Source organism: Otolemur garnettii, unplaced genomic scaffold (genome assembly GCF_000181295.1).
Source record: "Otolemur garnettii isolate 467f Iridium unplaced genomic scaffold, OtoGar3 scaffold00120, whole genome shotgun sequence".
Taxonomy (NCBI): domain Eukaryota; kingdom Metazoa; phylum Chordata; class Mammalia; order Primates; family Galagidae; genus Otolemur; species Otolemur garnettii.
The window spans coordinates 4,294,544-4,309,857 of NW_003852515.1; the positions used below are offsets into that span (position 1 = coordinate 4,294,544).

Genomic DNA, 15,314 nt, shown 5'->3' on the forward strand with positions numbered 1-15,314 from the left:
AATAGGAGAAGCTGGCATGAGAAGGAACACAATTAATGGCAACATTGTTTCTGGTCTCTGGAGGATTCTGCTATGAACTCTAAGAAGGATTTCCCCAATCACACTGTAGATCAGGTAAAATAACCCAAGTTATATTAATGAAATTATAGAAATCTTGGTCAAAAAAATTAGTAAATGTAAATTCTAGCTGTAAATTTCTATGTTTCAATCCAATGTATTCAAAGCAGACTGTAGGTGGTTGTTATTTATCAAGTATTTCAGCATCAGGGACCAACACAGACAGCCTCCCAACCCTTAAATTTCAGTTTGGCTCCACCCTGTGAACGGATGCTGTATTAGGCCTCTCTCCTACAACATTCCATTATTCTCTATTAAGAGACAGGAAGACAACTGTCCAAGAGAGTTAAAGGAATGGATTGGTTTAAAAAAATAAGAGTATCTGATTTTGAGTACATCTCACCACCTCTCTACGACTAACTCACGGTGGAAATGCTCACTTTTAGAAATAAGGCATATATATAACATACTCCAGATTAAATTAGAATTGTTTTTTTAAACAGAAGAAGTTAATGAAGTCTTGCTTAATTAAGAGAGTTTAACATCACAAAAATTAACTTTCCTTTCCTTATTTCCCAGCTAAATAATTTTCCATTTGTTATTTTGCTTCTTACCTCCATCTGGTTTTTCCCCCCATTTGTTGAATTCAGGAGGTTTTCCCCCCAACTCATTTTCAGTTTCTTCCTGATTCTTGATTTCTTGATTTCTTTCTCTGATTCTATCTATGGCTCTACTTATGTCCATTTTACTGAAAGTCAGTCTCTATTCACGTGTCTGAAACAGACTATGAAAAATAGACTACAAGAAACAATGCACTCCTTCTGATGTTCCCTCTTCTCTGTAAAATCACACTCCCCTTTTTGGGACTATCTTTAATTTTCTCCTATACCTTACTATAATAAGCTATATGAAAAATCATCTATATGTATATACCAAAAAAGTAAGAAATAAAGGAAAAAAAGTCTGATTATATCCTTTAATGCTGAAAAAATAAAGAGAAAGTGACAGTTGGTTGAAAGTTGCCTAATTTTATGAAGGAAGGCAGTTCCTGACTTCCAGATCAGTTGCCCTAAATGCTTACTGAACAGTTGGTTGGTTGGAACTCAGGAAGCATTTTTTCTCATGAAGAGTTTTGTTTTTCAAGGTAACCACACAACCCTTAACAAAACTGAAATATTGTACATTTACAAATAAAAGAAACTGTTGTGATACACACACACAAACTAGTCTGATATAGTTTATACTAACAATTTTAAAGAAAAGGAAACCTATTCAGAACAGAATAAGGAGACAACTGTGAAGCCTGTGTTTTGTTTTTTAACGTGGACGGGGGTTTCTAGACACTTACAAAAGAAGTTAATGGCAATGGCTCTAAAAAAATGTATAATTTTCCTTTAAAATTTTAATATGATTTGCTTTGATAAATGAAGATCACTAACAGTCAATCATTGGCCACTTTTGGAAGCACAAAGATACAAAGAAAAATTAATCAGAGCCAATTAATGAAGTATTAAGTATAAGATAGAAGGAACTTAACCTAAAAAATAACCACCCTAGATAAGAAAAAGGGAGTAAATACCATAGACAGAAGAAACCTGCTGCTGGGGAGAAAAAGAATTAGGCAGATTCTTCCTTACAGTGCCCCCTAGATGTTGCTATCAACCAGGATAGTCTGGCAGCTGGTGAGGTTAGGTGGGCACAAGCAGAGGGAAGGAAGATGTAAAAAGCCTCCATACAATTGAGTGCAATGAATGCCTGTCAGTCTTGGGACTGCAGTGTCTATGGTTCAGTAGCAAACATTTGTGCATGAATCAGGATACTAAGTACTACTTACACTCTACTTCTCATTTTGTCTTTTTTTGTTCTCAAATTTTGTCTTATATAAAAGTGAACTAAAATCTTCTTTTAAGATTTTAAACAAAAGAAGTTAAAAAGAGAAGAGCAATGGGAAGGTACTGTTCTGTATGATAAGAGATGCTGCCTTATACCAAGCCTCTGTAAGTTAACAAATGTTCACAAAAACCTAAAACTTCTTACACACAAAGTTGCATGTCTTAAAAGTAACAGCTGTCTAGCCTATGTGAAGTACTGCAACACAAACTGAATGAGGTGAAATATTTACTTTAGTCATATCACTTGCAGAATCATCAAGGCAAAAGCAACTATTGTTAATGCTTAAAGGGATAGGTTATTATTCTCTTATGCCTTATCATACTGAAATCAGGAAATAAGAAATAGCAAAATAGCTAAGAACATCATGAGGCCTAAATGAACCCTAATAGAAGGAAGTCAGACAATAACCAAATTCTGATAATGTATACAAAGTGAATGATAGGGTCTGACTAAACTTAGAAAATGGCAATCCAATAAGCCTTTGAAAATATTTCTAAAATTTTATGAATGGTAGTGAGACAAGTGTTCTAAAAGTAAAAATAATCGGTGTGATTAAAGTAGTGAAAAGGGTGATATTTAATATAATTCATCCAGCTGACTAAGCGTTTTAATCCATCTATGTTGAGATCACATAAATACATTTTCATTCTGAATAGCTGGAGTCTCTGACACGGTCATTAATTTATGTATTCCACCCTATAAGGACTCTATATATCTCGATGGTTATGAAATACACAAAGTTTGCAGAGACCACCCAAAAATAAACTGAAATCTAGGTTTAAAACCCTGAAATACTTTGAAATAAAACTTGGCTTTAAAACATAAAATCAAGCTTTAAGCTTTCACATTAGTGCTTACTCACCTGATACTGGGCCATTAATGCCAATGGATTATTATTTTGGCTGTTATCAAATGTTAAAACATCAAAAACGCCAACACAATTTACTCGTAACCTTTAAGGACAGAGAATTTAAGAGAATAATTAAAATGAGGGTTTTAAAAATTATATACTAATGGAAATTTAACATTCCCTATAATACCAGGAAGGATCTCAAGGATCTCAGACTATTTAAGCCAATTCCATCACCAACCCCCATCACCTCCATCACTCATCATTTTAGAAATGAGGAAATTAAGGCCCAGTTATGAATCAGTAATTGGGCTGAGCCCCGTGGCTCACACCTATAAACTTATCACTCAGGGAGGCTGAGGTGGGTGAATTGTTTGAACTTAGGAGTTTGAGACCAGCCTGAGCAAGAGTAAGATCCTTTCTCCACTAAAAATAGAAAAGTTAGCTAGGCTTTGTGGTGGGCACCTGTAGTCCCAGCTACTTGGTAGTCTAAGACACGGGAATAGCTCAAGCTCAGGAGTTTGAGGTTGCTGTGAGATAGGCTGATGCCAGGGCCCTCTAGCCTAGACAACAGAGTAAGACTCTGTATCCAAAAAAAAAAAAAGTCAGTAACTGATAAAGCCAGAACTATCTCTTATATCTTTTGACTAACACTGTTGACTCCAAGATATTTATAAGATATCCACTAAAGAGAGATAGATAGCCTGTTAACACTTGCTAAGATGTACTAGGCACTGTTCTAATCATTTTACACATATTAACTCATTCAATCTCTCAATAACCCATAGGTACTTTATAAATGAGGAAAATAAAGTTAGTAACAGCACCTGTGTTTGTCAAAACACAACGTGAAGTTAAGTTACCTGTTGAAGATCATACAAATAGTAACTAAGAGAATCAGGATATAAACTCAAGTAGCCTAGTATTAGATCTTCAGCTCTATGCTATGTTGTCAAAGGCAATGCTCAAAATTAATAGCAACTCAAAAATCAGATGAAGTCAAGACTGATAACTCTGTACCAGTGGTTCTAAAAAACCTGAGACTCACCCAGCAACAACAGCATCACCTATGAACGTCTTAAAAATGCAAATTTTCAGGCCCATCACACTTAATGAATGGAAAACTCTAGATTTATCAGGCAATGTTTGCAGTAAAAGAAAAAATTGGGGCTAGGCACAGTGGTTCACACCTGTAATCCCAGCACTCTGGGAGGCAGAGGTGGGAGGATCCCTGGAGCTCAGGAATTTGAGATCAGACCGAGCAAAAGGGAGACACTGTTGCTACTAAAAATAGAAAAATTAGCCAGGGGCATGGTGGGTACCCCTGGCCCCAGATACTTGGGAGGGTGAGATGGGGGATCCCTTGAGCCCAGGAGTTTGAGGTTGCTGTAAGCTAGGCTGAGGCCATGGCCCTGGAGCCTGGGCAACAAAGTGAGACTCTGCCTCACCAAAAAAACAAACAAAAAAATTGTTTATAAAAATTCCAGGGCTAAAGCCCTGTGATTTATATTTAATAACCCCTGTAGGTGATTCTGATTCATAGTAAAATTTGAAAATCATGATTTTACATAGAACAGTTGTATTGATATTGTTTCTGTATTCCCCCAACACTAACAACATATACCTCCCTGATCTTTCCCAAGAGTTTTTGGTAATTAATAAGCATTTACTAAAAATTCAACATTAAAAAAACTTACAAGTGGGCTCAAAGTGATAGCAGTTCTTCTGGATAGAATATATGAAAAAATAAAATTAAAACATATCATCATAGTTTGTTTACTAAGCCGTCAAATGAAAGAAGCCCAAGAAAGAAGCCAAAGTCAAATGTTAGTACCTTGTTTTGCCAGTTATCAGAATCTTTGTTGGGTCCATGACTCGACACGCCAAACCAGCTGTATGAATGGTACGCAATGCAGAACTTAGTTGGACAATATATGCCCAAATAAGAGATTCTGGCAATAATCCTGCATGCTGTCTGGGCAATGGTCCATCGTGTTGACCTATAAAGCAAATTTTAAAATGATATCTTTATTTAAGTTACTAATTAAAAGACCAAAACATTTGATCCAAAATTAATGTAGGAAATTCATGTATATTCACAGCACAATGTGTCAAATTTATATGCGTGCATGTATAATTTTCAGCTGTAAGAATAGAAGAGGTAAGACCAAAGGTTCCCATATCCAAGATTATACTTTTTTTTTTTTTGACAGAGCCTCAAGCTGTCCCCCTGGGTAGAGTGCCATGGCTTCACTGCTCACAGCAACCTCCAACTCCTGGGCTCAAGCGAGTCTCCTGCCTCAGCCTCCCAAGTAGCTGGGACAACAGGTCTTTTTTAAAATATTAGAAAAGGTATTGAATCCTGTGAAGCATTTAAACATTAACATATCAAATAACACCAAAAACAGAATAATTGAAATAAAAAAAAAAGAAAAAAGAATGTTATAAAGAGTGGTTCTCATGAAAACACCATACTGTACCCCATGATTGCATTAATGTACACAGCTATCATTTAATAATAAAAATAAAAAATAAAAAAGAGTGGTTCTCAGTAGGGGTTGATTTTGGCCCCCAGGACATTTGGCAACTTGTGGAGACATTTCTGGTGTCACAACTGCAGTAGAAGAGAGGTTTGCTACTGGCATTCAGTAGGTAGAAGCCAGGCCATCCAGTGGGCAGACATCTCTGCTTAACATCCTGCAATGCAGAGGATAGCCCTCACCAAAATAATTGTATAGCCCTAAATGTCAATAGTACTAAGGTTGAGAAACCCAGTTATAAATTAAAGCCAACAGTCATTTCACAGGTGGTATCACTAAAATAAACTTGAACACAACTATATTCACATATAGGAAAAGTTATACCACATCCCCTTTAATAAAATCATGCATATGTCTACAGCTGACAAGGCAAAAGGAAAAAAAAAAAATGACCACATTATATGCCCAGATTTTTAATGTGGAACTGCCATGTAACCACAGTTTTGTTTTTTCAACTGTCAGAATGTAGAAAGCAAAGTTACAAGCAAGCAGAAGTTAATATATTCTGACCTTCCCCAAATACATAATAGACATTTCAAAATAAATTTACTTTGTCTTAGATGTTTTTCCTTTTAATAAATATTTGTTAGAGTATAATTAGAGTACAGTGGTTCTTCGCAGCAGTAGAATGCTAGAATAATTATTTTTGGTAAAACAGTTCTTTAATTATGAGAAAAGAGCAAAAATAAAAAGAAAGAAAATCGGGTGGCGCTTATGGCTCAGAGGGTGGGGCACCGGCCCCATATACCAAGGGTGGTGGGTTCAGACCCACTGGCAGCCAAACTGCAACAAAAATAATAGCCGGGCATTGTAGCTATTTTTGTCATCCTAAGTAGAGTGCCCTTGGCATCATCATAGCTCACAGCAACCTCAAACAAAATGAGACTCTCAAATGAGCTAGCGCCTGTAGTCCCAGCTACTTGGGAGGCTGAGGTGAGAGAATTGCCTAAGCCCAGGAGCTGGAGGTTGCTGTGAGCTGTGTGACGCCAAGACACTGTACCAAGGGCAATAAAGTGAGACTCTGTCTCTAAAAACAAACCCCCAAAAAAAGGAAAATCTCTCATGTTAAAGTTACTTGAAAATCTATTTTGAAGACAACATGGAATCCTACCTTTAAACAAAAGCATTTATTTAGGGAAATAATTACATAAATGATGAGATGGTCACAATGAAAATCACTAAATTATAGTCAGAGAATGTAAAAACTAAGGGAAAATACTTAAATGAAAGATGCAATGACATAAGATGAAACAAAGCAATCCAAAGGGACAAAAAAACAAGATTCATAATGCCTGTACTTGGGTAGTAAAGCCATAAGGGAGGCTGAGGCAAGAAGACTGCTCGAGCCCAAAAGTTTGAGGTTGCTGTGAGCTATGATGATGCCAAGGACACTCTACTCAGGATGACAAAATCAGACTCTCAAAAAAAAAAAAAAGATTTTTCTTTTTAATTTATTAAATTTTCCAAATCATCTTCATTAAGAAAGCTTATTTTTTAAAAGAAAATCACATTAAGAAAAAATTTTTAAAGATATTTCTAGTTATTTCAGACACCAGATATTTATGTGAGTCTTCTACAACTCATCTTATCTCAGTAAATACACAAAATTCATTATTTCCTAACTTCTTACAGATCGACACTATTTCTTTTAAAATGAATTAATTACAGGGATAACATTTTTTTTTTGAGACAGAGGCCCTGTGCCACGGCATCAGCCTAGCTCATGGCAACGTCAAATTCCTGGGCTCAAGTGATCCTCTTGCCTCAGCCTTTAAGTAGCTCCAACTATCGGCGCAGATCACAATGCTTGGCTAGTTTTTCTTTTTTAGTAGAAATGGGGTCTTGTTCCTGCTCAGGCTGGTCTGGAACTCCTCAGCTCAAGTAATCTACCCACCTTGGTTTTTCAGAGTATTAAGTTACAGGCGTAACCTGCCCAGCCAGGGATAAATTTAGATGTATTTCATAACACAACTAGCATTCTACTGAGCAAAAAGCATGTGCCAAAATAAAGTCTGCTTGCATCTTTTTCTTACCCCACTTTCTCTTTGTGAAATAGGCATCAGCATTAGGGTCATTAAAGTGTCTGCTCATCATGGTTTCTCCTCCAGCATGGAAATCATATGCAAACACAAGAGCTGAAAATAAAACCCAAACACTCATTATTGAAATCTGGCTTCAAATAATGAAGCTCACCAGCAGAAAGACAAATGATAACATCAGTTACTCACAAGGCTCAGCAAATGCCTTAGTAGTAAATACTTCACGCAAGGTTACAATATTTGAGTGTTGAATTTTTTTCCACATATCAACCAACACCATGCACTTTGTGTTAACAAGACGAAAACCTGAAAAAGAAAATTATTCTTTACCATAACCTGTAAATGGCATCTATCATAGTCCATCAGAAATATGGAGGATACATATTGCTTATGAGGTATTAATTTCCAAAAGAAAACAATATTTATTGTCCTTTAGATTCATAGGTTAAATCAATTTATTCAGGAAGATTTAAATAATCTCAAGCCAAATAATATGATTATAAAAGTATCTTCCTTACCATGTATTCTCCGAAGGCAATATGGCAGATCATCTTTGCTATTTACAGCTTTGTAGCAAGATGTAATATAACCAAAATTACTTGATTTCTGTATCCGGTTGGGAGGTGGCAGTGGTTCTAAAGGGAATAGGCTATGATAGCTGTCAACTTCTGCAGGGACTGCTACAGTAATTCAAGAAAACAACTTTAAGTACAGACATTTGTATATCTCTAACAGTAACAAAAAAGAAATACAACCTACTTTAAACAAACATGTATTGTAACAAACTTTTGTATTATAGAATAGTGTCAATGTTTCTAACAATTCTATAAAACAAAAACTATGGTTTACTATCAATAAAAATAGGCTTTATAAAATAACCAAAACCCAACTAAAGTTCACACATTCAACAATACTTCCTATCTTTCATAGCATAACATAAATCTGTTTCTCAAATAATTATAAAAATAATCTGGGTTACTGCTCAGATACTAAACATGCCTGATTCCAATACACAAAAAACCCAACACAATTTTTGCTTCTTTAAATATTTTTTATACAAAATATATTTAGATGATTGTATTTAACACATAAATTAGTATTTAATGCATAAATAAATTCAAAACAAATTACATTAAATTCAGTAGTATGTACTTGTATGTATATGTTTGTATGTATATCAATGCATCTTCCTATGGATGTGGCAAACTGTATCGAAACTCCTAAAAATCAAATTTTGCTCAGTATGAACAACTCAAGTAAATTATCTTCCTCAAATAATTAAGAGGTACCACTGATAACAATGCTCACTCCAGTTCAATAATAGTGAAAATATTAGTAATATAAAAACATAAGAATAGGGGCTTGGTGCCTGTAGCACAGTGGTTACAGTGCCAGCCACATACACCAAAGGTGGTGGGTTCGAACCTGGCCCGGGCCAGCTAAAAACAACAATGCTAACTGCAACAAAAAAATAGCCAGGCGTTGTGGCGGGCACCTATAGTCCCAGCTACTTGGGAGGCTAAGGCAAGAAAATAGCTTAAGCCCAAGAGTTTGAGGTTGCTGTGAGCTGTGACGCCACAGCACTCTACCGAGGACGACATAATAAGACTATCTCAAAAAAAAAAAAAAAAAGGCGTAAGAATAGGGAACTGGTTATAGTTATTAGAACAGCCATTCAGTAGAATAACACAATTTAAATCACTAGCAAAACATAAAAGAAAAACAAAAAAAATCCACTACAAATTTATCACGTCTTCCATACTCCTCAAAGAAAGATAAACTATGTTTAAGGATATAAAACGCATAGAGATTTGCTCATGTTACACTGTTAAGCACCAGAAGCTGTATATCTTGAATCCAATTTTGCCATTTCATATAAAACCTAGAAACCTATACACTAAAATGTATTCAGTGGTTGGTTTCTCCATAGAATATAAACAGTTTATTTTCCTTTATTTACTGTTATTTTCTAGAGCAAACATGTTATCAGTTTTATAATCCAAAAAGACAAGTAGCTTTTCAATACTTCAAGTAAAATTAATTATGTTTTCCAATTAAATATCAATCTCTGCTTCCATTCTGTTAAATGTCCTTAGGAATGTCTGTGATATTTTAAGTGAATACGTAAAATGTGCACAGAAAACCAACAAGCAAGGAATGTAGCAAAGTTTAACAATGTTAACTTTTCAGTGAGGGTTTTTATTCTTTCCATTATTCTTTATTTGCCAAACATTTTATAACAAATATGTTTAGCACTATTTTTATTTCATTTTTTTTTTTTTTAGAGACAGAGTCTCAGTTTGTCTCCCTCAGTAGAGTGCTGTGGCACAGCAGTTCACAGCAACCTTCACCTCCTAGGCACAGGATCCTCTTGCCTCAGCCTCCTGAGTAGTTGGGACTACATGCGCCCACCACAATGCCCAGCCATTTGTTGTTGCAGTTTGGCTAGGGCCGGGTTTGAACCTACCACCCTTGGTATATGGGGCTGACGCCCAACTCACTGAGCCACAGGTGCCACCCAGCACTATTTTTAAAACGTGGCTTTATGTTTCTTAAGTGATAAATAAATAAATATGTTTCTTAAGTGATAAGTAAATAAACAGAGTCTCACTATGTTGCCCCTGGTGGAGTGCCGTGGCGTCACAGCTCACGGCAACCTCAAACTCTTGGGTTTAAGCAATTCTCTTGCTTCAAGCCTCCCAAGTAGCTGGGACTACAGGCGCCCATCACAATGCCCGGCTACTTTATTTTGGGGGGAGGAGAGGGGCATTGTACCTGTGTATGTGGCTGGCACCTTAGCCGCTGAGCTATGGGCACTGAGCCAAGAGTGGTAATTTTTTACCTGACTAGTAAAAAGTACAGGCAAAACCCTATTTAAAAAACTCTCACTAACTCTAAAAGACAGGTTAAAAATGATGCCTCCTCTGCCTTTGCCAGATACTTTATACTCATTATCTCTCAGCAATCCTGTATGGAAGGATTCACCATTTCATAAAAGGAAAATAAAGATTACTTTATTGATTGATTGAGACAGAGTCTCACTTTGTCACCCTCAGTAGTGTGCCCTGGCCTCACAGCTCACAGACAACCTCAAACTCTTAAGCTTAAGTGATCCTCTTGCTCAGCCTCCCAAGTAGCTAGGACTATAGGCACCCACCACAACGCCCGGCTATTTTTAGAGACAGGGTCTTGCTCAGGCTGGTCTTGAACTCGTGAGCTCAGGCAATTCACCTCATCGGCATCCCCGAGTGCTAGGTTTACATAATTTAGAGAGAGAGGTGGGGCACAAACCCTGGGCTCTTTGACCCCATAGTCTTGTGATTTTAATCCCCAGATGGCATTTTAGCCACCATGCAAAGTAAACATGAATTGATTCCATGTCACTTTCACTTTCAAATCCAGTGCAAAATGAATGCAGCATACTATAGCTGGGTGCAGTGGTTCCAGCTACTCAAAAGGCTGAGGCAGGAGGATTACTTGAGCCTAGGAGCTCGAATTCATCCTGGGCAACATAGCAAGACCCTGTCTCTTAAAAAAACAATAAAATAAAGACAGCATAAGAAAGTATACATACAAGTGAATATTGCTGTAACTTTTATTTTTGCCCATTTACTATTTTTATTTGAATAATCAGTGTAATTTCCACAAACAAACCAAATGATAGATTTTGTTTCCTAGTTATTTCATTCATTAAGGAGCACTTAATACAGAAAATAATTAATTTCGAATCAGTAAAAATGTACTGAACACTTACTATGTATTAGTGAATCTGTATTAATGAAATATGGGTTCTTTAGAAAAAAATAACATATTTATTATACAAATCATAATATAAGACAAGACCTCATAGAAGAATTGACATTTTTACCACAAAATGAAGAACAAGACTGCTTTTAATGGGCTAAAACAAATGGAAAGTGTATTTTATGTCAAGGGAGTAAACAGAATGATGCTACTATAAGCAAGGCCTGCATGTGTACAATGCATTCAGGAATGGCAAGATCTCCTATAGTCTGAACACAGGGTCTACCACAGAGAAGGCCCATAGCAGAGATAAAACTGAAAGAGGCACACTGGGTTTAGACCACAGGGAAATGTAAACGCCATGCTAAGGACTTGAAATTTTCTGTGCCACACATTGGTATTCAAATCACCAGTGTGACAAAGAAACTGAGTAAAGGACATAATCAGATAAAAATTCTATGTTTTTAACCCCTTCATCCTGTGACCACTTTTAAGCAAGTGATGCTGACTTTTACAGCTTATTAAAAAAAGGGCGCATCATGAGAGAACTATGCATTATCTAAACAATATTAGGTGTTGAATTCTGATTCTATGGAAGATTATTTCACGACTATAGATAACTGATAGCATTGCAAAATAATCCTTGTCTAGACACGAATATTCTGTCCTACCCAAGTGGAGGCTCAATCAACTTCCCTCTTCCCCTGTAGAAACATCAGTTTTTTCATATTCATTTCAATACTTCTGACCTATAACATGTCTTATGTTACTGGCTCCCCTCATGAGTTCAATGAAAATTTTAACACATACGTATTTTTATATCTGTGTGCCATGATTTTACCTTTTCTAAAAAATCATCTTTCAACAACTACACTTCCCAGTCTACTCTGAAATAATCATGTGTAGCTTGTTAACCTTTTTTGTTTCGTTTGAGACAAGAGTCTCATTATGTTGCCCTCGGTAGAGTGCCATGAAATCACAGCTCACAGCAACCTCAAATTCTTGGGCTTAAGCAATTCTCTTGCCTCAGCCTCCCAAGTAGCTGGGACTACAGGTGCCCGCCCCACCCCCCGCTTTTTTTTTTTTTTTTGGTCATTGTTGTTTAATGGGCCCAGGCTAGGTTTGAACCCACCAGCCTGGGTGCATGTAACCTGACTATGGGTGCTGATCTACTGGCGCTGAGCTGGCCTGTTAACCTGAAAAACCTAATGTTCACACTATTAAATATTTACTGTTCCTCTGTTCTTATTTTCAGTTCAATTTTACATATGCACATAACTAAGCATGAATAAAGAGAATGAGTTGCCTCAATCACTGTTAGCCATTGAAATGATCCCTGTAAGAAGGGTACCCTACAGGTAAAGGCCAAGAAAAAAATCAACTTGAAAGATTACATCTCACAGATCTGAATTCAATTTTTAGTCTGGGTCAGGTTCCACCAGACAGTATGAAAAACAATGATAATAAAAAGGAAATTTTAGTTTCTTTCCCCTACTTAACTTTATTTCCCCTCAAAGAACATACACAATGATCCAGGCTGGATAACAGACGCTGAATATCTGAGATTCACTGCAATAAATCTGTAGTAGGGACAGACATCAGCCCTACAGATATCTCAGACTAGATAATTCTATGTTGTGAAGGGTACTGTAGGATGTTTAGCAGCAGCACTGCCCTCTATCCACTAGATGCCAGTAGCACCCTGCTTCTAGAGATGACAACCAATGTTTCAGACGCTGGCAAAGTACCCTGAGGTGGGTAAAGCATTCCTGGCTGAGATCCACTCACCTATGGAAAACAGATTACAATTTGAGAGTTGAGAAGTACTAATTTGATGAAAGTATAAAGTACAGAATAGAAAATGAGAAGAATAAAGATAGCAAGATAAAGATTAACAACAAATGAGTCAACATGACACTTGAAGGTTAATAAATGTCAGTGTGAGAAATGAAAAAGATTAGAGTTAGAGAAGTGAGAGAAGTATTTACTAAACCATGTTTGAATTCAGGTACACAGGATTAGACTAACCATAACCTTTAGTTTGTGATATTCAAATCATTAGTCCATCCCTATGCAAGTCCTACTTTTATTTAATTATTCTTAATAATGTAGTAAGCACCTGCAAACTCAGCACCCCAAACAAAAGCTCATACCTTTACTATTTCATAGCACACCATCATCTAACTATATGGTCCTCTCTATAAACCTCTGCCTTCCTTCTCTTTCCCTTCCATTGCTTTTTATATAGTTTTATTACATTTACACATATTCCTCAAAAGTATATATGTATGTGGGTATGAGTATATGCATATACACATACGTATATAATTTTTAGTTTATAAAAAGGTGTTATATTGTATGTAGTCTCTTGCAACTCACTTCTTTACTTATTATATTTCTAAGATTTCTCTGCATTGTTGCATGGCAGTGTACTTTCTTCATATACACTGCTATAATATTCCACTGTCTGACAATATCACAATTAATTCAGCAACTATCTGTCAGATGGGCATTTGAATTGCTCAAGGTTCCTGCCTCTATGAGCAGTGTTTTATTAATATCTTATACATTTTCCAGTTGACAATGTACAGGAGTTTGCCTCTGTCTAGGAGCAGAACTGCTAGGTAAGAAGGTATACAGATATTCAGCATAAGGAGTTTTCCAAAGTGGTTACAGGTTCACCAATTTATACAATCCCCTGCAATATATATAAGAACCTGTGGATGTAGATCCTAACACAATTTTTTTTTTTCAGATTCTTATAGGTGCATAATAGTTGTACCTATTTTAAATTTCTGAGATGGGATCTCACTCTTACTCAGGATGAAGTACAATGTTGTAATCACAGCTCACTACAATTTCAAACTCCTGGGCTCAAGCAATCCTCCTTGAGGCCTCAGCCTCTCAAGTGGTCAGAACTATAGTTGCACACACTCAGTTAAGTTTTTTCTTATTTTTCTAGAGTTGGGTTCTGTGTTGTTGAGGCTGGGCTCAAATTCCTGGCCTTGGGCAATCCTCCTACACTGTTGGGATTACAGGTGTGAGTCACCCTTCACAACCCCCTAATACTTTTTTAGGTGGTTAGATTCCAAAATAACCTTACTTGGCTCAGCGCTTATAGCTCAAGCACGTAGGGCGACAGCCACATACACCAAAGCTGGCAGGTTCGAATCCAGCCCAGGCCTGCTAAACAATGACAACTACAACCAAAAAACAGTCAGGCATTGTGGCTGACGCCTGTGGTCCCAGTTACTTGGGAGGCTGAGACAAGAGAATTGCTTAAACCCAAGAGTTTGAGGTTGCTGTGAGCTGTGACCCCACAGCACTCTACCCACGGTGAGACAAAGCTTGTCTACCCATAGTGAAAGCTTGAGACTGTCTCAAAATAATAATAATAATAACTTTACTTGTATTTCCCTAGTCAGTGATGTTCACTGCTTCTTTATATATTTATCATATGAGTTTCTTCTTCCATAAAATGCCTATTATCATTTAGCCTGTTTTCTATTGACTTGTTTGTACTCTTTACTGATATGTAAGAATTTTTACCATCAGTTGTGTACTGTGCAAATACATTCTTCTAAGTTTTTTTTTTTTTAACATAGGTGTCTTTAGATGGAGAGCTTTTAAATTTTAATTTAGTAAAATTTATCAGTGTTTTCTTTTAAAGACAAGAACTTTGTGTACTGTATAGGAAATCTTTCCTTATTAAAAACGTTAAATCTGCTGGGTGTGGTAGCTGTAATCCTAGCACTCTGGGAGGCCAACGTGGGAGGATTGCTTGAGCTCAGGGATTTAAGACCAGCCTGAGCAAGAGCAAAACCCTGGTCTCTATCCAAAAAAAAAAAAAAAAAAAAGAAAAAAATTAGCCAGATGTGTTGGCAATGTCCATACTCCCAAATACTTGGGAGGGTGATGTAGAAGGATTGATTAAGCCCAGGAATTTAAGGTTCCTGTGAGCTAGGTTTGATGTCATGGCACTCTAGCCTGGGCAATAGAGTGAAACTTTGTCTAAAAAAATGTTAAACCCATTCATTTATATTGGATAGTAGTAGTTATTTATTTATTTATTTTTGAGACAGAGCCTCAAGCTCTCCCCCTGGGTAGAGTGCCGTGGCATCACGCTCACAGCAACCTCCAACTCCTGGGCTCAAGCGAGTCGCGTGCCTCTGCCTCCCAAGTAGCTGGGAC

The 15,314-nt window shown here is 36.8% G+C and overlaps 1 protein-coding gene across 3 annotated transcripts in view; it reads right to left on the reverse strand.

The window, feature by feature from the left end:
• PAN3 (PAN3 poly(A) specific ribonuclease subunit) overlaps nt 1–15,314 on the reverse strand; it is a 146,439-nt gene that overhangs the window by 18,135 nt on the left and 112,990 nt on the right. For all 3 annotated transcript variants that reach the window (XM_003797613.2, XM_023517766.1, XM_023517767.1), the window contains exons 10-14: nt 7,898–8,059; nt 7,569–7,685; nt 7,374–7,475; nt 4,635–4,800; nt 2,813–2,903 (exon numbers count right to left, since the gene is read on the reverse strand). In XM_003797613.2, the coding sequence (XP_003797661.1) occupies nt 2,813–2,903; nt 4,635–4,800; nt 7,374–7,475; nt 7,569–7,685; nt 7,898–8,059 (638 nt within the window). The remainder of the gene's footprint in view (nt 1–2,812; nt 2,904–4,634; nt 4,801–7,373; nt 7,476–7,568; nt 7,686–7,897; nt 8,060–15,314) is intronic.